The 23808-nt window shown below is 52.8% G+C and overlaps 11 protein-coding genes across 11 annotated transcripts; 6 read left to right on the top strand and 5 right to left on the bottom strand.

The window, feature by feature from the left end:
• Nucleotides 1–348: 348 nt before the first annotated feature.
• N7498_009294 (DNA-dependent ATPase RAD54) lies at nucleotides 349–2977 on the bottom strand (the record flags this gene model as incomplete). Its single annotated transcript, XM_058456350.1, has 5 exons — nucleotides 349–1895; nucleotides 1943–2066; nucleotides 2115–2198; nucleotides 2259–2919; nucleotides 2970–2977. The coding sequence occupies 5 exons, from the start codon at nucleotides 2975–2977 to the stop codon at nucleotides 349–351; spliced, it is 2424 nt and encodes an 807-aa protein (XP_058303249.1).
• A 216-nt stretch (nucleotides 2978–3193) lies between these two features.
• On the top strand, nucleotides 3194–4270 carry N7498_009293 (uncharacterized protein; the record flags this gene model as incomplete). The annotated part of the gene is made up of 4 exons (XM_058456349.1): nucleotides 3194–3353; nucleotides 3404–3743; nucleotides 3801–4140; nucleotides 4196–4270. The coding sequence occupies 4 exons, from the start codon at nucleotides 3194–3196 to the stop codon at nucleotides 4268–4270; spliced, it is 915 nt and encodes a 304-aa protein (XP_058303248.1).
• Nucleotides 4271–4659: 389 nt separating this feature from the next.
• On the bottom strand, nucleotides 4660–5109 carry N7498_009292 (putative C2H2 finger domain protein; the record flags this gene model as incomplete). The annotated part of the gene is made up of 3 exons (XM_058456348.1): nucleotides 4660–4777; nucleotides 4832–5011; nucleotides 5063–5109. 3 exons carry the CDS (start codon nucleotides 5107–5109, stop codon nucleotides 4660–4662), a joined length of 345 nt encoding a protein of 114 aa, XP_058303247.1.
• A 1134-nt stretch (nucleotides 5110–6243) lies between these two features.
• acoA (aconitate hydratase ACO1) lies at nucleotides 6244–8821 on the top strand (the record flags this gene model as incomplete). The annotated part of the gene is made up of 3 exons (XM_058456347.1): nucleotides 6244–6279; nucleotides 6392–6409; nucleotides 6515–8821. 3 exons carry the CDS (start codon nucleotides 6244–6246, stop codon nucleotides 8819–8821), a joined length of 2361 nt encoding a protein of 786 aa, XP_058303246.1.
• Nucleotides 8822–9421: 600 nt separating this feature from the next.
• N7498_009290 (uncharacterized protein) lies at nucleotides 9422–10458 on the top strand (the record flags this gene model as incomplete). The annotated part of the gene is made up of 4 exons (XM_058456346.1): nucleotides 9422–9502; nucleotides 9568–9580; nucleotides 9628–9987; nucleotides 10043–10458. The coding sequence occupies 4 exons, from the start codon at nucleotides 9422–9424 to the stop codon at nucleotides 10456–10458; spliced, it is 870 nt and encodes a 289-aa protein (XP_058303245.1).
• An 856-nt stretch (nucleotides 10459–11314) lies between these two features.
• Nucleotides 11315–12994, top strand: N7498_009289 (glycosyltransferase family 20 protein; the record flags this gene model as incomplete). The annotated part of the gene is made up of 4 exons (XM_058456345.1): nucleotides 11315–11615; nucleotides 11677–12049; nucleotides 12101–12811; nucleotides 12862–12994. The coding sequence occupies 4 exons, from the start codon at nucleotides 11315–11317 to the stop codon at nucleotides 12992–12994; spliced, it is 1518 nt and encodes a 505-aa protein (XP_058303244.1).
• Nucleotides 12995–13991: 997 nt separating this feature from the next.
• On the top strand, nucleotides 13992–14717 carry N7498_009288 (uS17 family ribosomal protein; the record flags this gene model as incomplete). The annotated part of the gene is made up of 1 exon (XM_058456344.1): nucleotides 13992–14717. One exon carries the CDS (start codon nucleotides 13992–13994, stop codon nucleotides 14715–14717), a length of 726 nt encoding a protein of 241 aa, XP_058303243.1.
• An 822-nt stretch (nucleotides 14718–15539) lies between these two features.
• Nucleotides 15540–17056, bottom strand: N7498_009287 (WD40 repeat domain-containing protein; the record flags this gene model as incomplete). The annotated part of the gene is made up of 3 exons (XM_058456343.1): nucleotides 15540–16730; nucleotides 16790–16955; nucleotides 17019–17056. The coding sequence occupies 3 exons, from the start codon at nucleotides 17054–17056 to the stop codon at nucleotides 15540–15542; spliced, it is 1395 nt and encodes a 464-aa protein (XP_058303242.1).
• A 601-nt stretch (nucleotides 17057–17657) lies between these two features.
• Nucleotides 17658–20565, top strand: N7498_009286 (putative spindle pole body component; the record flags this gene model as incomplete). Its single annotated transcript, XM_058456342.1, has 4 exons — nucleotides 17658–17717; nucleotides 17796–18004; nucleotides 18073–20470; nucleotides 20524–20565. 4 exons carry the CDS (start codon nucleotides 17658–17660, stop codon nucleotides 20563–20565), a joined length of 2709 nt encoding a protein of 902 aa, XP_058303241.1.
• Nucleotides 20566–20957: 392 nt separating this feature from the next.
• On the bottom strand, nucleotides 20958–21668 carry N7498_009285 (DJ-1/PfpI family protein; the record flags this gene model as incomplete). Its single annotated transcript, XM_058456341.1, has 2 exons — nucleotides 20958–21613; nucleotides 21662–21668. 2 exons carry the CDS (start codon nucleotides 21666–21668, stop codon nucleotides 20958–20960), a joined length of 663 nt encoding a protein of 220 aa, XP_058303240.1.
• A 1089-nt stretch (nucleotides 21669–22757) lies between these two features.
• Nucleotides 22758–23480, bottom strand: N7498_009284 (GNAT family N-acetyltransferase; the record flags this gene model as incomplete). The annotated part of the gene is made up of 1 exon (XM_058456340.1): nucleotides 22758–23480. One exon carries the CDS (start codon nucleotides 23478–23480, stop codon nucleotides 22758–22760), a length of 723 nt encoding a protein of 240 aa, XP_058303239.1.
• Nucleotides 23481–23808: the final 328 nt, after the last annotated feature.

Below are 23808 nucleotides of genomic sequence, written 5' to 3'. Positions count from 1 at the left end.
CAAAGCGAAAGGAGCCTTTTAAGGGCGGAATGTGGGAAGAGAGCATATGGCTAGGGAAATGTTGATAGTTTGGAAGGAGTGCAACAGGAACAGCCTCGTCATCCGCTCATATGCTTAGGGAAAGATTCGCCAAACTCCTCACTCACCTGTACAATACAATTGAAAAGTTAACCTGAATAAAAAAGGATTACAATGATCATAGCTATACTCCATGCTTTTACCGAAATCTGAACTGGCCATGCAAAAATTGTCTAACTGCCTTTCTAGAGATGAGGGGGTATGGAGAAGAAAAAAAAGGTACGTAGAGCAAGTCTCGCCAAATATAGACCCAAGACGCCCAACATAAGATCAATGGCTAATGTACTGGAAAACAGCCGAAACATCCCTCTCGCCAACCTCCTGCCGCATCAACAAATCCTGAATCTGAGCCATGGGGCCTTTGTCGCCGCTATTAACAAAGTGGTTCCATGAACTCGTATCGCCATAGAGCATGGCCGGCGCCTTGATAAATTGGTTACCGTCGGGCCGGCAGCGTTTGCATTTGAACGTGTCGTGGGTATCGCTGCGGGTCTCGGGTTTGAATTGGAAGAGTTCTCGTAATGATTCTAATGAGAAGTGGCGCTCGACGTCTTCTGCTGAATCCACGACACACGATGAAAGGGATTGTTTGTGGGACTGTCGCTGGAAGATCTTTTCTTCGATTGAGCCAGTTGCGATAAACCGGTAGACGAAACAGTCTTTCTTTTGGCCGTCTCGCCACACCCGAGCCAAGGCTTGCTGGTCGGCGGCCGGGTTCCAGTCAGGGTCGAAGAGGACGAGACGATTCGCGCCGATCAGATTCAGACCGCATCCACCAGCCTTACTACTGAGCAGGAACACAAACTCGGGGCCATCCGGGTCATTGAACTTGTCCACCAGCTTTGAACGTTTCTTGATATTCATCGTTCCATCCAGTCGCAGACAGCCATATGCACGAGATCGGCAAAGCTTCTCGAACAGGTCTAGAGTCTGGGTGTAGTTGCTGATAAGGACAATCTTGTCATTAGTGTCTTGGCGAATTCGAGCAAGCATGCGATCTAGCACCATCATCTTTCCAGAGTACCAGCTCTTGACTTCTCGGTCACGGCCACGGGAGTCCGGGGGAGTAAAGTCCTCGGGGTAGGTGTGTTCGCATCCAGGAAGGTCTTTTTGCAAGTCGAGGAGGTCGGGATGATTGCAGAGCTTCTTCAAGATGCCAATGGCTTTCAAAGGCTGACTTCCCTTCCCCCGAAGCAAGCTGCGAATCTCGGGACTCTGGATAAAGTGATTGTAGAGACCCAGTTGGAATGGAGACATGTTGCAGAACACCACATGCTCGTATTTAACAGGTAAGTATTTCGATAGGATGTCGTTTGACCGGCGAATGATGAACTTGTTGACAATGCTGGATAGCTCCGCGAGACGTTCATCACCAAGCTTTCGGGACTCCTCAGTACCCGCTGCATCACGGCCGCGGAGAATGGGCAGTTCATATCGTTTGCGGAACTCATTCTGAGAGCCTAGCAAATTAGGATTGGCAAAGTGCAGGAGAGCAAAATATTCAGACAAGTCATTTTGAATCGGCGTTCCGGAAAGGATAACACGGCGGCTGACATTCAGACTGTTCAAAGCCATCCATGTCAAACTTTCCTTGTTCTTCAACCGATGTCCCTCGTCACACAAAAGTAGACCGATAGGCGTGTCCTTCAGCGCTTCCACGTTCATGCGGAGCGTTTCATAGGACACGATAAGGACGGGCCTGACAATTCCGCGGCCAGAGGCGATTGCCCACTGCTTGATTTGTTGAGTGAGCTCCGTCTTGGTTGCCTTTCCGTCTATCGCAAAAGGGGTAGTAGCATCCTTGCCAAGCCATTTACCTGCAACTGTTAATGTCGTGGAAGAGCAAGTGTTGGAAGTCACTTACCCAATTCGTTTGCCCAATTTCCAACCAAACTCGACGGACATGCAATAACACACTTCTGAATAGTTGTCGTCCCGGCCTCGGGGCCTTGTTTAAGTAATGTCCACATCAAGGAGATACATTGAAGCTAGTCGTTTCAGCGCCGGATTATTGTAGGAAGGCTAGGTTGTCATACCGTTTTACCCAGACCCATACCATCTGCCATGATGCATCCATTTGCATTTTTATCAATCAACCCTGTCGTGCATCGATACAAAAACTGTTCATGTCAGAAACAGGGCCCCAGGCTTGCAGCAAGGGCAGATCCAGGTTAACATACCTTCACACCCTCCACTTGATGTGGTCGAAGAACCTTGGCCAGTCTCGGGTCAATTACAACCGGCACCTTTGGCCGGCCCTCCACCTTCTTTTTCAGACCAAGAATATCTGCCAAACTCTTATGTACCAGTGGTTCTTTTATTTTTGGTTGATCTTCTCCATTTGTCTCTCCCGGCTCCTTCTTTTCAGGCACCTGCGGGACATCATCGATGGTAGGGTCGTAAAGAACAATTGCAAATTCGCCACTTGGATCGTGAAGAGGTCTGGCGACAAATGTGGCACCTTGCCGCAATCCCAGTGTCGGTGGTGGCCGGCCTGCATCGTATTCACCGGTTGATTTATTGATCAAGGGGATCCGAAAATGTGTCCTGAATGCGGTATCTTTATCTTTTGGCTTAAACACTGGAAATCGGTTGACCTCGCGGGTCGCCAGTGCAAGTCGGTCCTCGTTTGTGTACGGCTTCTCTGCTCCATCCTCGGTGCTGCCGTCAGCGTCTGCATAGTTGACCTTTCGTCTCTTTCTTGCAGGTTTCTCTGATGCTCGAGTCGGTGTCGCAGACCCGGGGCATTTAAAAGGCCTGGAGAGACGATCGAGGGAATTCAGGGATTTGGGTTGCAGTGGTGTCTTGACGCCGTCCGTCCCGGCCTGCTTGTGGCGATACCTGGGGAGGACGAGATGTTAGAGAAATACCTCGAGTGTTGAGAATCAGACACCCACATGACTCAAATCCAATACAATGTCTAATCCAACTCGAATCGGCTGTACAAGTCACGCTGTACAAGGTGAAGTGAAGCTGCTTGTCACCGACGCGTTCCTGCCTCGCGTCAGGCTACAACACCAAAGTGCCGCGGCCCCACGTGACCCTCCCCGCCAAAGCCGGGGATCCTCCAAGCTTCGCTGAAGTGGGACGCTGCTCTCTTTGACACATTCGAGTTATGACATCTGATTTCTGGGCTGGCTACATCAGTGGTGCCCTTGGGATCATCATCGGCAACCCATTGGACGTAATCAAGGTCCGGCTGCAAGCGGGCAATTCAGATGTATCTTCTCAACCACATCTAAGCCGCTTTGAGCGGGCCAGCTCTCTCGTTCGAGGTTCGTGAATCGATTGCTTTCCAAAATTATAACATTGATTGTGTTTTTAGGTGCGGCTGCTCCGATCTTGGGATACGGCGCTCTAAATGCAATTCTCTTCGTCGCATACAATCGGTCATTGACATCACTCGACAGCTCCATCACGGACCCCACCAAACCCGATGGTGTTGCTCTGTATAAAATCTGGTTAGCCGGTGCTGCGGGCGGACTGGCCAGCTGGACTATCTCCTCTCCGACTGAATTCATCAAATGCCGAGCACAATTAGATACCCGACCGGAGGTCTCATCGTGGACCGTTGCAAAGGATATATATCGCAATCGCGGCTGGAGGGGTCTGTACTTTGGGGGTGCAATTACAAGCGCCAGAGATTCAATTGGCTATGGGTTCTAGTATGCAATCTTCCCCGCATATCGATTTGCGACCGCTTATTCAAGAACTTGGTATAGTTTCTGGTCCTACGAGCTTTGCAAGCGCTGGATGATGACGCAGAACGAAAGTTCACACGAAGCTGCTCTCAGAGTACTTCTGTGCGGTGGCATTGCGGGCATTGTCACCTGGGGCTCGGTCTTCCCACTGGACATGATCAAGACCAGGCTGCAAGCACAGACGATGCATGATCATTCTTTGACAGGGCCGTCTGAGGGTCGATCTTTATTGCAGCCACCTCGGCAAACCTTGAACACCTTCCAGATCGCCCGAGAGGTGTATCGGGCCGAGGGCGTACATGCATTCTATCGCGGCCTCGGCATCTGCAGTGTCAGAGCATTCATTGTGAATGCCGTTCAGGTACGATTCCAAGGTTATCCATTTCCTCGTTTCTCATCCAAGCTAACAATGGTAGTGGGCGGCATACGAATGGCTGATGAAGACCCTAACAGCCCATGAGCCTCCTGTGGGCCAATACTACGTCGCATAGAAAGTGTGAACATTTTATAGCCAAGCCCAATGCACATAGACCGAAACACCCATTCAGGTTAGACTCCGATTATTTGGTATTGAGGGATTTCTATTGGAATAATTTTACCAAGGGGTAAATTTCGCATTTCGCCCTGGTTGAATGCCGCATCCGCCGAAGACCGGCGGTTTTGCGGTCCCGCAAACCGGCAGAACGGCGAAACTCGGCATATAAAAAAAAATGCCTCACGTGAGAGACTCCACCGGATATGCAGATGCAGAGCGTTGTGTAGACGTCGCATTGGTTGTTTTGGGGGTGTTCGTGTTCGTTCGTGACCGAGTCCAGATCGAGCTGGATGGCAATGCCATGTGCACTGCTCCTATTTCCTCAAGGCGACCGGGGAAACCGATTCAGTCTTGCATTTCGACGGTGTCGTCCACCGCGCGCTTGCCGTTGTCAACGGCTCCCAATCCGACCGCGGCCTCGGCGATCTTTTGGCTGTGAGGCTCTTCCTGTAGTTGACGAACCCTGCGAAAAAGTCAGCGAAGCCGTGAGGTAGCGGTGTTCTCAGGCCAAACTCACCTTCGCTTGTGGTTCTTGCCCTTGGTGTGCGCCTTCATGTTGTACTCGCTCTCGAACCACTTGGCGCATTCGACACAGTAGTGCCGACCGAGCCCAGGCAGATCCTCAGCATCCTTAGTCTCAATGTACTGCTCCAAATGGCGGGGAGAATCGATGTCGTTGCGGACCTGGTCGAAGCCTCTGCGGAACCGTTAGCATATCGCACAAATCTCCGTAGAGCATAGCACATACCTGGTCATACGCTTGCACTTGACTCTTTGTCTCCTGAGGGCACCCATCTTGTCGGCTAGCTCTCCGTATCAGCGACTATCACGAAGACAAGGAATGAAAAAAGGTTATCACCGATTTCCGGAGTGATGATGGGGCGTAGTGGAGAACGGGTCAAGGATTCGGGGCTCAAAAAAAAGATTGGAATCGAAATTTCCGCCGAGTGGGTCGGCACGATTGAAACGCACTCGCACTGATTGGTACCGGTAAAGAGCACGGCGGAAGGTCGGTCGGCACGCCTCGGCTTCACCCTGGTTGCTTCACCCTGGTTTCGTCACACCGGACGGTCTGTAATTTATGACGTCTTCAGTGCGGCATGTTGACAGGATTTGGTGAAGCTAATACCCCGGGACACATTGGGCAAGGTACTTATCCGGCTTCTACCTGGGTAGATGGAAACGGGGAGTAGGGCTACATTGTCCTTTTTAATGAGGATACTACGGTATTATTGTTGATATTCTAGATGATCATGATGACCAGGATCCATAATGATCCCCACGAGGTACCCGGTGGTCTCAAGTGCCACGGCAACCACATGCGAGACAGGAGTATCGAGACAGGTGCGGGTGAACGGGGTACAGGCCGAGCTACCTTGCACCCCCAGGTCGCACTGGCCGCACTTCGTAGCCTTTGGTCCGAATGCTGGTCAAGGGGAGTGTAATTGCAAATTCCGTGATTGGTGGCCGGATTCAACCCGTCACATGCCGCGTATTGCCATTACGGTCCCGTCTGGGACGGGCTCGATGCTCTCCCGTCGCACGTAGAGAACAGAGAAGGGGCTTCATATGTATCGTAGTGCATACCGATATTTGGTGAGCTCTATTGAGTAAATTCCGAGTTTCCCAGAGAAAATTCTCCGTTCTATACTCAATTTAGCGTGCAGCTCAGCCCCCCTCGAGCCGTCGCATGCGGGAGACCCGAACCGTTGCTAAACACAATACACGTACGGTATCGCCGTGGTAACGGCGATTACGGCTGTTCGGTCCCGCTTTCTTGCCCACTCAAAACCTCCAAGCTTTCCTTTTTCTTCCCTCTTCTTCCTCTTCTCCTTTCACTCTCCACTATCTATTTTGCTTCCACAGGTGAAGGTGGTAGCTTCTGCATTGGATGTGTTGTGCTGCCTCGTAAAGAGATAGCTTGCCATCATGATCACTTCCCGCCTTGTGCGCGCCGGTGCGCTGGTAAGTTGCGCCCTGCCTTCGGCTTCCTGATGCGCGACTGCGTCGACTCCGGTCCCAGTCGGCATCACCAATCGATCTGGATGAATTGATAGCTAACATGTTACTCCAATAGGCTCCCAAGGCCCGTCTTGTAAGCAGATTCAGCCCAATATCACCCACCTGCAACGGTCCCCGGATCACAGACTGGATGAAGCAACTAGAAACGTGGCAGCTACTAACTCTCGATCTTGTATAGTTCTTCGGGCCCCGGAGCTTCGCTACCGTTACCAATGACCCCCTCGATAAGAAGGTCGAGATGACCAATCACGAGAAGGGCAACTACATCAACTACAAGAAGATGTCCGAGAACCTCGAGATCGTCCGTTCTCGTCTGCAGCGCCCTCTCACCTACGCTGAGAAGGTTCTGTACTCTCACCTGGACGACCCCCACGGCCAGGACATCGAGCGTGGTGTTTCCTACCTCAAGCTCCGTCCCGACCGTGTTGCTTGCCAGGATGCCACCGCCCAGATGGCTATCCTTCAGTTTATGTCCGCCGGCATGCCCTCCGTCCAGACCCCCACCACCGTTCACTGTGACCACTTGATTGAGGCCCAGGTTGGTGGCGAGAAGGATCTGGCTCGTGCCAACGACATTAACAAGGAGGTCTACGATTTCCTTGCTTCCTCCACTGCCAAGTACAACATTGGTTTCTGGAAGCCCGGTTCCGGTATCATTCACCAGATCGTCCTGGAGAACTACGCTTTCCCCGGTGGTCTGATGATCGGTACTGACTCCCACACTCCCAACGCTGGTGGTCTCGCCATGGCCGCCATCGGTGTCGGTGGTGCTGATGCCGTCGACGTCATGGCCGGTCTCCCCTGGGAGCTGAAGGCCCCCAAGGTCATCGGTGTTCGCTTGACTGGTGAGATGTCCGGCTGGACTACCCCTAAGGATATCATCCTGAAGGTTGCCGGTCTCCTGACCGTCAAGGGTGGTACTGGTGCTATCATTGAGTACCACGGCCCCGGTGTCAACTCCCTGTCCTGCACTGGTATGGGTACCATCTGTAACATGGGTGCCGAAATTGGTGCCACCACCTCCATGTTCCCCTTCAACGACCGTATGTACGACTACCTGAAGGCCACCAAGCGTCAGAGCATTGGTGACTTCTCCCGTGACTACGCTGCCCAGCTCCGTGAGGACGAGGGTGCCGAGTACGACCAGCTCGTCGAGATCAACCTGTCCGAGCTCGAGCCCCACATCAACGGTCCCTTCACCCCCGATCTGGCCACCCCCATCTCCAAGTGGAAGGAGGCCGTCAAGACCAACAAGTGGCCCGAGGAGCTCAAGGTCGGTCTGATCGGTTCTTGCACTAACTCCTCCTACGAGGATATGTCCCGTGCCGCTTCGATCGCCCGTGATGCTCTCGACCACGGCCTCAAGTCCAAGTCTCTGTTCACCATCACCCCCGGTTCCGAGCAGATTCGCGCCACCATTGCCCGTGATGGCCAGCTTGAGACCATGGAGGAGTACGGCGGTGTCATCCTCGCCAACGCCTGTGGCCCCTGCATTGGTCAGTGGGACCGCAAGGATGTGAAGAAGGGCGAGGCCAACTCCATCATCTCTTCCTACAACCGTAACTTCACTGGTCGTAACGACGCCAACCCCGCCACCCACGCTTTCGTCGCCTCCCCCGACCTGGTTGTTGCTATGACCGTTGCCGGTACCCTTAACTTCAACCCCCTGACCGACAAGCTCAAGGACGCCAACGGCAAGGAGTTCATGCTCAAGCCCCCGACCGGTGACGGTCTCCCCTCCAAGGGTTACGACCCCGGTATGGACACCTACCAGGCTCCCCCTGCCGACCGCGCTTCCATCGAGGTCGCTGTCTCCCCCACCAGTGACCGTCTCCAGCTCCTCGCTGGCTTCGAGGCCTGGGATGGCAAGGACGCCACGGGCATCCCCATCCTGATCAAGTGCCAGGGCAAGACCACCACTGACCACATTTCTATGGCCGGTCCCTGGTTGAAGTACCGTGGCCACTTGGACAACATTTCCAACAACATGCTGATCGGTGCCGTCAACGAGATGAACGGCGAGGCCAACAAGGTTAAGAACACCTTCACTGGCGAGTTCGGCGCTGTCCCCGCCACCGCCCGTGACTACAAGGCCCGCGGCGTCAAGTGGGTTGTCATTGGTGACTGGAACTACGGTGAGGGTTCTTCCCGTGAGCACGCCGCTCTGGAGCCCCGTCACCTCGGTGGTCTGGCCATCATCACCCGCTCCTTCGCTCGTATCCACGAGACCAACCTGAAGAAGCAGGGTATGCTTCCCCTGACCTTCACCGACCCCGCCGATTACGACAAGATCAAGCCCGAGGACAAGGTCGACCTTATGTGCACTGAGCTCGCCGTCGGCAAGCCCATGACTCTCCGTGTCCACCCCGCGGACGGTGGCGAGCCCTTCGACGTCTCCCTCAGCCACACCTTCAACGAGTCCCAGATCGAGTGGTTCCGCGACGGTTCCGCCCTGAACACCATGGCTCGCAAGGCCGGCAACTAAACTTTCTCACGTCTTCAAGGGCTGCCGTGAGGTGCCCGTGTAAACTACGTTCTCTCTCCTGTGTTTAGCGCCCAGAAAAGAGGAACTGGGTGACAATTTTCTGATTAAGGATTCACTCATTGCGCGTCTGTCCCTTTTTCGAGCCTGGTATGAGGAGTTGCGCTCTGGGAAAAATTTACGATATCTTGATTTTCGGCCTAGTTGGCCTTGCGTTGGATTCCCTTTTGGGTGGGCTCAATGGATATAGCTTTTGATTTCAATAAATCATCGTTTCTGTATGTTCCAGGATAGCACGTATACCCTTTTTTCTGTATTCAACCTGTTCTCAGTTGTAGATTGTAGATTGTATACCATCACCAATGTGGCATGAAATCCAGCTGAGCTAATCTGCCGAGGCCCGTCGCTCCCCCGCGGATAACGAGAACAGAAGTCCTTTGCGATGCGCAATTAGAACCGGTAATTCCGTGACTACATCGACCAGAGGGTATGTGATCTCTCCGCTTACATAGACCTCACCCTCCCCGCAATCAACACCTCTTAATAATCGACGACCGAGGATTGGCTCAACACATCCTCCGCTACTCGGAGAATCTCGAACAAATGGCACAGCTCGTTCCCTTGCCGGAAATTGAGCGCCTCAGCGCGTCGGTAATCAGGATACTGGGAGGAAACCCAGGCAAGGTAAGCAGATACCTATTTGATCCAGAGTTGAGGCAACAGGTCGGGCTGACCGAGCACGGGCATAGTTTACACTGCAAGGTATGTGCCTCGATTCTGGCCTGTAATTCCCACTCACGTTTTATCAGGAACCAATACCTACCTCATTGGCCGCGGCCACCAGCGAATCCTCATCGACACGGGCGAGGGCAAGCCCACTTGGGCTGCTCGTCTGCAATCCGTGCTCTCCGAGGAGAATGCCACCGTTCACCAGGCCCTCCTCACTCACTGGCATGGCGACCACGTAAATGGTGTCGCCGACTTGCTCCGCATCTGTCCTAAGGCTACTGTTTTCAAGCACCAGCCGGATAGCGGACATGAGGATATCCGCGATGGACAGGTGTTTACCGTGGAGGGCGCTACTCTGACGGCGTGCCATACGCCGGGACATACGGTTGACCATATGGTCTTTATGCTCAAGGAGGAGGATGCTATGTTTACCGGTGATAGTAAGTACATCTTGTTTCTCTTGGACTTGGGATATCGATGGTAATGATAAACTAGATGTCCTCGGTCACGGCACGGCCGTATTTGAAGACCTTCATACCTACCTAGGCAGCCTCAACCGCATGCTCAACCGTGTGCAAGGCCGCGGGTACCCCGGACACGGCGCCGTAATGGAGTCTACCAACTCGCGCATTTCCGAGTACATCAAGCACCGTCAGCAGCGGGAAGACGAGGTACTACGCGTTCTGCGGTACAGCAAGCTCGATGTTACAGAAGGCGAGTCTGAGCCTGAGCGTAGAGGCTGGACGCCGCTGGACCTGGTCAAGGTTATCTATCGCGATGTCCCGGAGAGCCTTCATTTGCCGGCATCTCATGGAGTAGTACAGGTGTTGATGAAGTTGGAGAACGAGGGGCGGGTAGTGCATAATGGTGAGTCCGGGGAGTGGCGTTTGGGTGATAGGTCGGCGCTGTAACTTGTGAATAAGTGTATATAGATTGAGAGGTTATTCCCGGACGGGATATGACCCGTCAGCATTGAGTTCTGCGCACGGTGGGTCATCCGCAGTTAGCCTCGTGCATGTCCAGACCAGACCGTTCTTCATCATACTAGATGCTTCTATACAGTACCCGCACCCCGTCAACGATGGTTACGTAAGATCACTGGTCTCCGAAGACGTCAGCAAACGGTCATTTCGGGCAGCAACTCGATCACCTTGGCCAACTCATCGTAGTTACGCTCCGAGATGTACGTGAATGAATGCATGGCCTATACCAGGACGAACATAGCGAGGCCTGACTGGCTGGGTTGAACCAAGGTCCAATCATGAATCGATGACGGGTCTCAGCCGGGCGAAGCCTGGATTTGTCCAACCCCTCAATCAGTAGTACCTAAATAAAGGACGGGCCCGGATGTAGTGATCGGCCTAGATCTCTTCTAGCACGAAAGAACTATTTTAAACAACCGTGTCCTCTGTTCACTCAGACCGATGTGAGTGATATTGAGGAGCTCCACCATACCTTAAAAGGTAGCTGTTCCAAGTTTCGGGGCTCTGACCTCACTTGTCCCCCGCCCTTGCGCTTTTTATCTCCCTCTGCGTTCTGCAACCCGTGTCAAGCGTGAGCTTGGTGGATTGTTCTCGATAGACTAATTCTTTTCAGTCGGTCCTACTTCCTCTCCCCAGGAATTTTCCTGCGGGCGCTGACCATCGTTTGATCTGCAGGTGTTCCTGTTCCCTGTTCTTCCGGCGTCGTCTTTTCCCTCGATACACTTGTCGGTGTTAAGAGCATCTCCTTCGTATCCTTCTCGCCTAGTCTGATTCCTTCGCGACCATGCCTTCGATCGAAGAACCCAAGAACGAGGCCCGCCTGCTGCTCGTCTCCAACCGGCTCCCCATCACCATCAAGCGCTCCGAAGACGGCAAATATGATTTTTCCATGTCATCGGGAGGTTTGGTGAGTGGACTCAGCGGTCTGTCCAAGTCGACCACCTTCCAGTGGTACGGCTGGCCTGGTTTGGAGGTGCCCGAGCCTGAGATACCCGAGGTCAAGAAGCGCTTGAAGGACGAGTACGGCGCGGTGCCGGTCTTCATCGACGACGACCTGGCAGATCGTCACTACAATGGATTTTCGAGTCAGTGCTTTCTGCAATGCTGAGTGTCATTCATTATGCTAATTAGCGGGACTTGTCGCAGATTCCATCCTCTGGCCGCTATTCCACTACCACCCCGGTGAAATCACCTTCGACGAGTCCGCCTGGGAGGCATACAAAGAAGCGAACCGTCTTTTCGCAAAAGCTATTTCCAAGGAAGTTCAGGATGGTGATCTGATCTGGGTGCACGACTACCATTTGATGCTGCTGCCGGAGATGCTGCGCGAGGAGATCGGTGACACCAAGCAGAATGTCAAGATCGGCTTTTTCTTGCATACGCCCTTCCCCAGCAGTGAGATTTACCGGATTCTGCCTGTGCGCAACGAGCTTCTCTTGGGTGTCTTGCATTGCGATCTTATTGGATTCCATACCTATGACTACACTCGCCATTTCTTGAGCAGTTGCTCGCGCTTACTGTGAGTGAATCGACAAGAGGGAGAGGATATACATTCGGCTAATGGAAATAGGGGACTTGCTACGACACCCAACGGAATCGAGTTCCAGGGCAAGATTATTACATGCGGTGCTTTCCCGATCGGTATTGATCCCGAGAAGTTCAAGGAGGGTCTGAAGAAGGAGAAGGTCCAGAAGCGCATTGCGATGCTGGAGCAAAAGTTTCAGGGCGTCAAGCTTATGGTTGGTGTCGATCGCCTGGACTATATCAAGGGCGTACCGCAGAAGCTGCATGCGCTGGAGGTCTTCCTCAGTGACCACCCAGAGTGGGTTGGCAAGGTCGTTCTGGTACAAGTCGCTGTGCCGAGCCGGCAGGATGTCGAGGAGTATCAGAATCTGCGAGCGGTAGTGAACGAGCTTGTCGGTCGGATCAACGGCAAGTTTGGCACGGTTGAATTCATGCCCATCCACTTCCTCCACAAGTCCGTCAACTTTGATGAGCTCATTGCGCTCTACGCCGTCTCCGATGCTTGCATCGTATCTTCGACCCGCGACGGAATGAACCTGGTCGCCTACGAGTACATCGCGACACAGCAGAAGCGCCATGGCGTTTTGGTACTGTCTGAGTTTGCAGGTGCTGCCCAGAGTCTCAACGGCAGCATCATTGTCAACCCATGGAATACGGAGGAGCTGGCTGGTGCATACCAAGAGGCTGTCACCATGAGTGATGAACAGCGCGCTCTGAATTTCGCCAAGCTGGACAAATACGTGTCCAAATACACCAGGTATGATCATTCTATTCTAAGCTAGGAACGTCGAGCTAATTGAAATCCAGTGCATTCTGGGGCCAATCCTTCGTCACCGAACTCACCCGGATATCAGCCCACTCTGCCGACAAATTCCAGGCCAAGAAACTCGCCGTGGCCTCAAGCGAGAACGAAATCCCGGTCCCTGAGAAAGCCGCGTAATTGACCTTGGCGAGCTCGACACGCGTTGAACGAAATTAGATGCTCTCACGACATTAATATGGCGAACTGTACTGGCTTTTTCTCTCTTTCGGATTGCATGGGAATTTGTGTTTTTGCAGATTGGGGTTCTAGGATATTAATCTTCTCTCCTCCTTAGATGCAAAACGTTCCTTCGGTACCTGGGTACTCTGTACTACGATCTAACTATAGCTCAAAATACGAAGTTTTCAAGATTTACCGAGTAAAGCAGGAAATTTCAAGCCACGCCAGCCCGATTTACAAGTCCACTCCACTCCTTCAACTACTGCATAGCCCGTCTGACGCCATCCGTCGAGTCATCCAGTCCCGGCACCTCCTGTTCGATTGCTGTAGCAGAAAAGTTCGGTTATACGTGGCGTCTTCCTCTAGGAGCATCCCCCTCGTCAGTGTATTAGGTATTGGCATTGGGATTGAGTGCTTGGCTGCAGGCTGTGGTAAACACGCAGGCCACCGAAGAGAGAGGGTGGGGGGAGTTGTTTCCCCGTCTATCAGAGGCTTAGTGGCATCAAAGCCACAAACTTGCAAAGAGCTAATAGGAGGCGATGTGTTTCAAGTCCCGCAGCCTGTGGACGACGGTGGTGGAACCCCAAGTTCAGTGCGTATAATAGCCAGATGATCAACGATGTGTTGGTCCATGGGGAGTGTAGGGAGACGGGCGACTCATTCACCGAGTATGCTATATTAGACATGTTATGAATTACGAAGTAATGATATGAGTAAAGTGAGAATGAAAACCAATGCTAAGTGAAGTATTGAGGTCGTGTCCGATAGTTGTTGATGTGTGTGCAAACAGTGCAAACTCAACTCACGAAATTCTCAAGATTCAACGCCGCGTCTCCGCAACTTCACTGTTTAGTGCTCTTCCAATTCTCCCCGCTCGGACTCCTTTCAGCCCCCTGTCTCTGGTCTATTTGAAATCAATCCAGCAGTCAACTACAGCAGAGAGTCTCAATTTACCATGGCTCCTAGCCATCTCCTCCGGGCGGCCCTGCCTATGCGGTCAATGGCATCACCAATGGTCCTGACCCGATCAACGATCCTCACATCCACCCTCTCGATCCCACAGTCCATTCGAAATGCCTCAACATCTACAGAACCCGCACAATCCTCCACCCCCTCACCACAAGCATCCGGGCTCCAGCCGCTCCAACGGCCGGCCATGCTCCGCAACTACGCCTCGAGCCTGAAGACCGGCACCGTCGTCTCTGTCGGGCGCATGGAGCGCACCGTCACCGTCTCCTTCCGCCACAACTTCTGGGACAAGCGTATCCGGAAATACTATCCCAAGGAAACCCGCTTCCTCGTCTCCGACCCCCGCAACTCCCTGCGCGAGGGCGACGTGATCGAGTTCTCCTCCGGCGCCCCGAAGAGCCGCCACGTCCACCACATCGTCGAGCGTATCATTACCCCCTTCGCTGTGCCCATTGATGAGCGCCCGGCTGTTATGTCGCCTCAAGAGCGCCAGACCGAGCGCGAGAACCGCTGGGCTGCCAAGTATGTGCGTAGGGAGTCGAGACGGTTGGGGGAGGAGGTTGATTTGGCGTCGAGGGTGCAGATTAACCCTGGCGAGGAGCTCTCCCAGGCGGAGATGATTCACCGTATCCATCAAGGGAATGAGCGTGTTGGAAAGGTCAAGGCCTTGGTCGAGAAGAGGCTGGCAACACAAGCGCAGTCTGATTCTTGAGAGGCTTTGGGCTTGTCATTGCGCTGAGTTATGGGTCTTCTGGGCTGTCAATTTAGATATCCATGCTATTTTGCATGTCGGATCATGACCGGTACGTTTTTTCTACCTTTCTTTCTGTGCTTTCTGTTTCTTTTTTGGGGCTTTATATGATGATCCCTTCCGCTTAACCCAGCTCACTTTGACACGCAAAGCGTGCTTGATGTAAACGGCGAAGTCTACTCCTGATACCAATTGTTATTTTTCTGCACTGTTTACGATCTGTCGCTGTCAATTCGCTTACTGACTGATGGACACTAGGACGACCGTCGCGGACATGTGCTGTACTATACTATACTATACTATACAAACTTCCATTCGTCTACTGTTCTATCTTTGGCCACAGGTTGTTATACTTGGACTATCTCTATCGTACCATACTCTTTTGAAGTGTCTTTTAAAACGTACGGTTCATTGGTCAATCCCATGAAAATGCGGCATTAGAGAAATATGTACGAGAAAATGAGCCCGTTCACCTGATAAAAATCAAAAAAGTGTATACACCATGGGAAAAGGAAGTGACCTCTTTTTTCCCGCGGACGCGAGTCCAGCCCAATCCCTAAATCAGCAGTAAATGGAAAGCAAGTCACTGGTATCACGGAAGAGAAACCAACTCCTTTGCCCAGAAACGACAAACGGCCTTCTAAAACCCCAATTCCTCCTGTGCACCGGGCGACTGGAGTACCATTGCTTCGTAGGCAGGTTGATCTGACATGTCAGAGGATCCTGCACTCTGATCTTGTTGAGATCCTTTTGCAAGCTTGGTCCAGCAGCTTGTGGCGGTTCTCACGATGTGAAGACCCGGACTTTAAGATCCACGCTGCCGGTTGCGAGTACGCATCGAATGGACATTTTGCTCGCTGCGTTGGGGTCTTCTTTCACCCCATTTGAACCGGCACCTTCGGCGCCGTTGGCTCCGGCTTCACCATTGGCACCACTGTCCTTGATCAACGGAGGTGCCCATCGAATTGAGGTGATGAAGTGGTCATGAGCGGCGATGGTACGCACGCACTTGCATTCTTGAGTGAGATCCCAGCATCGCACAGTCTTGTCATCGGCAACTGAAAGAAGATATTTCCCGCCGGGATGGAAGACGAGTGCGCGCACCCAGTTGTCGTGACCGACAAGTGTCTTAATTAAGTTGCCACGGGCATCCCAGAGACGAATGGTCTTGTCACGCGAGCCTGTAGCCACAAACTCTGCAGAGGATGATGTTGGCGGCGGCTTCTTTTGTCCTGCGAGAGGTGCCAAGTACTGGTAGCTCGTCGGCGGAGCAAAAGTCACACACTCGATGACATGCTCGTGGCCTAAGAAAGTGGATTTGGTCTCTCCAGATGAGATATCCCAGAGGCGCGGGACTTGATCATCTCCGGCAGAAAAGAGAAATCGACCGTCCGGTGATGGTGCTACATCACGCACCCATGCGGCATGTCCTTGCAATGTCTTAACACAATATCCAGTGGTCACATCCCAGATCCGCAATGTCATATCACGAGAGGCGGATACCAGCAGGTTACCGGACATCGGTGAGCCCGCGGCCCCAGATGGGATAAATCGAACCGCCGATACACTGTGGTCATGGCCCGGTAGGGTGCGGATATTTTTATATTCATCGGCCGGGTCCCACAGCTTGATCGTGAGATCGGAGGAGCATGATGCAAGGAGCGTGCCCCCTCGCGGTCCTCCATAATCCACATCCAGAACTGCCCTCGTGTGACCCTTGATTGTCCGCTCTAGTTCACCTAGCTCCCAGTCCCAAACTTTGATTGTCGTGTCTTCTGATCCAGAGGCGAGCGAGGAGAATATAGGGTGGAAGGCGACACAAGTCACCGGTTGCCGGTGCGACTCTAGGTCGTGGCGTGGAGGGGCGCGCGGCAGCCAGGATGCCGGATCCTGATTTCGTCGAGACAAAGATGTAGGGGTTGCAGTGTCCAGTTCGGTTTGGAGAGAGGCGCATCGTGATTCCAAATCCATAATCTACCACGGCAATCAGTCTCCTGGATCTCTCAGGGCATCTTTGGTAGGAGACTCCCCACCTTCTTCTGTAATCGGACAACACTTGTCCATTTCTTCTCTAGTAGCCCCTCATATTTCTTCAGTGTGTTATCGTCAACCGTGATCGACTCGCCGAGTTCTTCTCGCAGCGCAGCGGAGCTCTGGGACAGGTTCGCGGAGGCCAAGTAGGCAATGATTGACTTGTGTCTGTAGTAGAAAACCCGTCAAGTTAGTTCCAGGTGTCAAGCCAGGTGAAATGGTGGCGCATACAGCTCCTCCGCCTGTCGCGCCGTGAGTAGCTGGCTCATGGTGCCGGCGGATTTGTGTGTTTCCCAGGCAGTCCTCGCTGCCCCTCCGCATGCACCGGAGGCTGTCGCTCACAAAGGAGAAAGGCTCGGACGGTATGCGCAAAGCAAATTGCGGGAGCGAATGATCTCAAAGTCGTAGTGTAAGGAGAGCAGAGAAGCAACAAAGTGAAGATCCACCGCGGGGTCACAACAAACCCTCGACACCGCCAAGGCCGCTTGTTTACTTCCCGATCTCCAAAGCCGCCCGCTGTTTATTTCTCCCCTCTGGCGCTGACCCGCTTCACTTTACCCCTCAGGTCGCTAGTTTGGGATTTCTAGTTTTTCTTGACTTCTGTGCTATACGCTCTTTCCATGAGACCGACGTCCCCTGATCGCGGACTGAGTTGATCTCGAATTCCTCCCGTCCATTGCTTTAGGCACCAAAACCCTCACAGTACGACGATCCGAGCCCGACGGTCCCTTAGGAGACCGTTCCCTTTCAGTTCTTCATTTATATCGCATACGCAGGGGTCTGAGTGCTGATATCGCTAACGTATGTACCTATTCCAGATCCCACCTGGTTGCACATCTCTTTGACCACTTAACCACCAAGCCCGTCGCCATGGCCGACGGCGAGCAAGATTTCTCCTCCTTGCCGCTACAGGACCGGTTCGCTCATAAGGTTCGCTATTCTCCCCGTGCGATCTCGAGATCACGTCCCGGTCGACGAAAGGAAGACTGACCTCGACTCGATCAATAGAACTGGAAAGTCCGCAAGGAGGGTTACGAAGACGCCAAAGCCCAATTCGAAAAGACGCCCGATGAATCAGACCCCGTGTTTGCGCCATTCCTGCAAGACCCCAGTTTGTGGAAAGGGGCAGTCGCAGATTCCAACGTTGCGGCGCAGATTGAGGGCTTGGGAGCATACTGTTCTTTCTTGAAATTCGGAGGCGTGCAAGCATGCGCAAGGTGTGTTTCATAATTCCCATATCGGCCATGATTTTTTGTTGGTTGCGAGTTGCTGACAGCTTCCCTAGGACTCGGGGGTACACTGTCGGGCCGATCGCGGAAAAGGGTCTCCCGTGTGCCAGACCGGCTGGTAAAGCCAGCGCTCAGGAGGCCCTCTTATTATGCGTCGAATTGGACAAAGCCGATCCGGTCCTCGAAGAGCTCCTACCTACACTATCACACAAAGTCCCTAAAGTCGTTGCGGGCGCACTCGCAGCGTTGACCGCCATCTACCATAACTACGGATGCAAGATTGTGGACCCGAAGCCGACTTTAAAGGTACTGCCGAAGGTATTTGGCCACGCGGATAAGAATGTCCGTGCCGAAGCACAGAACTTGACCGTGGAGTTGTATCGGTGGCTGCGTGAAGCCATCAAGCCTCTTTTCTGGGCCGATCTGAAGCCGGTCCAGCAGGGTGATTTGGAGAAGCTTTTTGAGGGAGTCAAACAAGAGCCTCCGGCGAAACAAGAACGATACACTCGAGCCCAACAAGATGCTATGGCCACGGCTAGCGCAGCTCCCGGAGGCGGGGACGGAGCCGATGAGGAAGCTGGTGAAGAATTCGTCGAAGAAGAGGCGGAAGTCGATGTTTTCGATCTTGCAGAGCCCATTGACGTTTTCCCCAAAATCCCCAAGGATCTTCATGACCAACTCGCTTCGTCAAAATGGAAGGACCGCAAGGAAGCCCTGGATGCTCTCTATAATGTGATCAACGTGCCTCGGATCAAGGATGGACCCTATGATGAAATTATGAGGGCCTTGGCCAAGTGCATGAAGGATGCCAATGTTGCTGTCGTGGCAGTGGCAGCCAACTGTGTTGACGTTCTGGCCAGAGGCATGCGCAATGGGTTCGTGAAATACCGATCCGTCATTATGGTACCGATGCTGGAGCGCCTGAAGGAGAAGAAGCAGACTGTGGCAGACGCGCTAGGACAAGCATTGGATGGCGTGTTCTCGTCAACAGACCTCTCTGACTGTCTGGAAGACATCCTGGAATACCTCAAGCACAAAAACCCGCAAGTGAAGCAGGAGACGCTCAAGTTCTTGATCCGTTGCCTCCGCTCCACCCGAGTTGTACCAGCCAAGCCGGAGATCAAGTCAATCGCTGACGCAGGTACGAAGCTTTTGACCGAGTCGACTGAAGTTGTTCGATCCGGTGGTGCCGAGGTTTTGGGTACACTGATGAAGATCTTGGGCGAGAGGGCTATGAACCCGTACCTTGATGGATTGGACGAAATTCGAAAGACCAAGATCAAGGAATACTTCGAAACTGCGGAAGTGAAGGCTAAGGAACGCCCTAAGCCGATTGCACCTCCTCCCAAGGCTGCTGCTCCCGCTGCCAGGAAGACTGTTCCAGGCAAAAAGCCAGCTATGGGACTCAAGAAACCGGCTCCTGCTGCACCCCCGGCCGAGGGTCATCCTGCCAAGCCAGCTACTAGGGGAATTCCTTCCAAGCTCGGCGGTATTTCAAAGCCTGGCAGTGGCCTGGCGCCTCCTGGGGCTGGTCTCAAGCTCCAGCGCAAGCTCGGCGGTCCAGGTGGTCTGGCTTCGCCGCAACGTCGAGCCGCCCCTCCACCTGCGGAAGATGATGCTCCTCCCCCAGCCGCCCCCAAATTCGGCCTCGGTCGCGGTCTTGCTGGCCGACCGATCGCGAAGCCATCAGCGCCCGAGGCCGCCCCGGCTCCAGCCCCAGCCCCCGCAGGAATGACCGCCGCGGAACGAGCAAAAATGGAAGAGCTGCGGATGGAGAAGGAGAGGTTCGCCCGCATCATCGAAGATATGAAGTCAGATCGCTCCAAGATCAACTCCCAAATTACCGAGCTACAGAACCAGAATGCCCAGTTGATTGAGGATCACACGAGAGATGTGTTGAGCATCAAGGCGAAGGAGACTCAACTTGTCCGCGCACGGAGTGATGCCGAGGCCGCAGAGGCAAACGTCCAGAAGCAGCAGAGAGAGATTGAACGGTTGAAGCGTGAGTTGTCTCGAGCCCTCCGCGCATCTGCTCTGAGCCCAACCACCGCTGGCTCCGACGCCGGCAGCATGGGCATGCCAGATGTCAACCCCACGTACCAAGAACCTGCCAGCAATGGACACGATGCAGCAGCCCGTTCCGGCCTTCACATGGGTTCTCGTTTCGAGAGTTCACGGCCCCGAAGCTACGCCTCTGCCAACCACAGCGAGGATGGAGAAAACGGTGGCCTAGAGTCACCGGGTTTCAGCAGCCGAGAGGGTGGCTTGGGTCGGCGCAAGCTGAGCCCGACATATGGTCTTTCTGGAATCGCCAGCCCGACTCGGTCGTCTGCTCGGGCGTCAGCCACTGCCACAGACGACGAGGCGCAGCCCCGGTCTGCAGAGCCTGCTGAGAACTGGAAGCGCGCTGCTGAAGTCACAAGCCAGCTTAAGGCAAGAATTGAACAAATGAAGGTCAGTACATCCATCTATAGCAACGAGTAACCTGCGGCTAACACCATTTACAGGCAAGACAAGGACTTTCACGACCCACTGGGACTCAACGTTAATGACGAATGACCGCGACTATGTTTATGCCTCCTGATTCTCTTCCGCTGTACTTTCTCCTTCTCCGCATGTCTTAGGCTGGGTTTCCTTGATGCTAGGTGTGGCATCTGGTCTTTGGGCGCGCTGGGGATTCTTGACTTTTGTAATTTTCCCACCGGTTCTTGCTTTGATCTTTCTTTCCTGTAGTTTTTCCATACCATCTTTTTTCCTTTTTCTTTTTTATTTCTTCATCGTTGTTCCCGAGCTGGCGGTTTCTCTGAACGGTTTGAATATCCCGATTTCATTTCCTGTGCCATACTGCCTTAGGAGGTGGACTGCTGCGGTGAATCCATAATGTATAACTCTAGCTTTCAAAGAAAAAAAAAGACTGTCAATTGGATAGCAGGCATTTCGATCACAACCCGTACAACTCCGCAAATGGATCACAACTGGGATCATCATGCCTCGTATACTCAATCTCATCTGCAATCCTCTTCGCCTTCTCCTCCCCAAACACACTCCCAATCCAAGCCAGCGTCACATCTATCCCCGCGCTAACACCAGACGAGGTCCAGATATTCCCATCCGTAACCCATCGCGCCCGCGATACCCACTGTACCTCCGGCCCCAGCGCCATCATCTCTTTCCACGCCATTTTGTTAGTGGTTGCCCGTTTGCCATCCAGCACTCCAGCCCGCGCTGCCAGTCCAGAGCCGGTGCATACGGTGATTACGTATTTCAGCCGCGGGTATGTGTCCTTGATGAATTTGATAGCTGCGAGCACTGTCGGCCCGGAACCCCGGGACCCTCGGCCGCCGGGGACGAGGAGGACGTCCAGGGGCGGTGGTGCTGCATAGGTGTGTGTTGGGAGTATCTCTTGTCCGACACTCCCTGGGTATTCGGGACAAGTTGTTGATACTGGGTCTAGGGTGGATGAGAGAAGTGATAAAGTGATGCCCTCTGTTCGTGAGAGGACGTTGATGCAGTCCAGTGGGCCGAATGCGTCTAGTGCTTGGAAGCCCGGGAATAAGAGCAACCCAATGCGCAGAGGCTCACCGGGTAATTGCATGTCTGGATTGTTGTTAGCAATGGACTCGGAGAGGATGAGGTTGTACGTACCGGCCATGAGACTGATCGTATGGGATTCTAGAATATAAAGGAGTCGATAGATCAGCTGTGGGAATTTTCAAGGTTCCCTATTCATTCTAAATCTCCCAAAATGCTGATTTGGCTCTAGCCGAGCTTGATGAAAGCGCTTTGCAATAACAGTGGAATAGTGAGGGGTTGGCGCGTTTGCTGCAGAGTTTATTTTCGGGTATCAACCAAAGGGCGCGAGTTGGTCCACAAGCTCCTCATTCCACTGTATGTCCAATTAAGCTTATTACCGGCATTTAATGTAACGACATGTCATGTAGTGCTGCATTGAAGCGTAGACCTAGGGAAACCAATATTGCAACCTACGCCACACAAAGCTGACCAGTATAAAATGACCTTGTCGATGTGTTTCGAAATATTTTCGGGTGTCTACTATATACAACCTAACAATGATTGGTGACGATACCATTTGACAACATAACTGAGACTGTGATCGATGGGAATCGTGCGGTAGATACAGTCTGGGTTGTCATAGGAATATCGGCCACCAGGGAGGTCCAAATCGAGCCAATTCCGCGGACCGGCATCGACCCAGTAGAGTTTTAGATGATATGCATCGGTGTGGACAGCTTCGTGAATTGCACTAAAAGCCAACTCGTCGATTGCTTCGTCGAGGCTTGAGGAGGCTTGGTCGCTAATGGGAAATCCATGAGCTGTTTTATAAGCTGCCTTTGCCTCGGCTTTGAGGACAACGAACTGTTTTCTTGGTTCAGCTGAATTATAAGAGCATCCAAATCACGTTTCAGAAGTAGCCAGGGGATTTCCCTCCTGTTTGGGTGCTGCACTAGTGCTGGCTATGAATGCAGTGACAGCAAAAGTCGAGAGAACGAAAACTTCGTGATGTACCACGTTTCTTTGGAAAGGAAGGACCCATAAAGGTATCAATGTAATGTCGTAACTTAAAACCCGTACACATGAAATGATGTCTTCGGCTGTAGTATGGCACAACGCTCGAGCGGCATCACATGTAGCATTGACTTCAATTTGCCGAGCCGTGCCAATTCAGACTCAATTCCATTGCCTACTGTAATGAATAGTGTGATTTGGGCACTATTTCATGTCAATCGATTACACTCTGTACAGTCTCTCTCACTCCACTCTCCCACCGATCCCACGCAAGACAGTAATTCACCGTATCCCTCCACACGTCTTCCGGATCACAGCCAGGAGGCAACTCCCTCCCATTCCCGATTTTACCCCTAAGCTTGCCCTTGACAAAGCGTATATGCCAGGGAACAACCCCAACACGCTCAAATCCCATCTTCTCCGCAAGCTTGGAGCTGGCCAGGTTAGTCGTACTAGCCCGCCAATCGACCCGGCGCAATCCAATACCACCTCGTTCTGGGGGCTCCAGTGCAAGCCGTAGCACTAACCCGACAGCACTCTTAGCCACGTGTGTACGCTGGTATGGCGGTAGGATAACGACGAATCCGACCTCCGTGCATAGGTGTATCGGTGATGTCCGGATGAAACTCACGGTGCCGGCGAGTTCACCTTCCGGATCTTCTGGTGATGGGTCTCGTGTCTTGTCTATAATAGTGAAAGCGAATGACTCGGGATTGGAGAATGAGATGATGCTGTTGGATGGACCGTCGGTGAACTCTTTTTTGAACTCGGTTGCCGAGTCCCATGGTCCTATGGGCATGTGTGAATATATTTCGGGATACGGCGAGGATAGATTGAAGAATGTGTCACCATGTCTTTCGGGGTCGAATGGGATGAGTTTAACGCGCTCATTTGATATCCCATAAATAGGGAATGGGAAGATGGAAGCTATGGCCATTTCGGATATTTTGGTATAGTTGGTTGGGCTTGGCGTAGAGTCGTCGAAATGGGGACTTTTCCTTGTGTCCGAGAGCAGGATGGAAGTAGGATTCAATTTGGATTAACTCAAGTCGGTCGACTATAGACAGCCCTATACACTTGACGTTGGGTTCTCTTAGACAGACCTGCTTGGGGAAGATGACTTCTTATGTGAGGTCCTTCAACGACTTGCGCGAGGCTTGGAAAAATCTCCGAATATCGGATTTAAGGTTCGCGAAATTCGCACACAGTTTCACCAGAACGATTTACCGGACTTCTGCTTTCAGACTTCTCTATCAGAGTTCTAC

Source organism: Penicillium cinerascens (genome assembly GCF_028974065.1).
Source record: "Penicillium cinerascens strain IBT 15544 chromosome Unknown scaffold_4_segment0_segment1, whole genome shotgun sequence".
Lineage (NCBI taxonomy): Eukaryota > Fungi > Ascomycota > Eurotiomycetes > Eurotiales > Aspergillaceae > Penicillium > Penicillium cinerascens.
The sequence above is the reverse complement of the archived record's forward strand: the minus strand, read 5'-3'. Positions and strand labels throughout refer to the sequence as shown.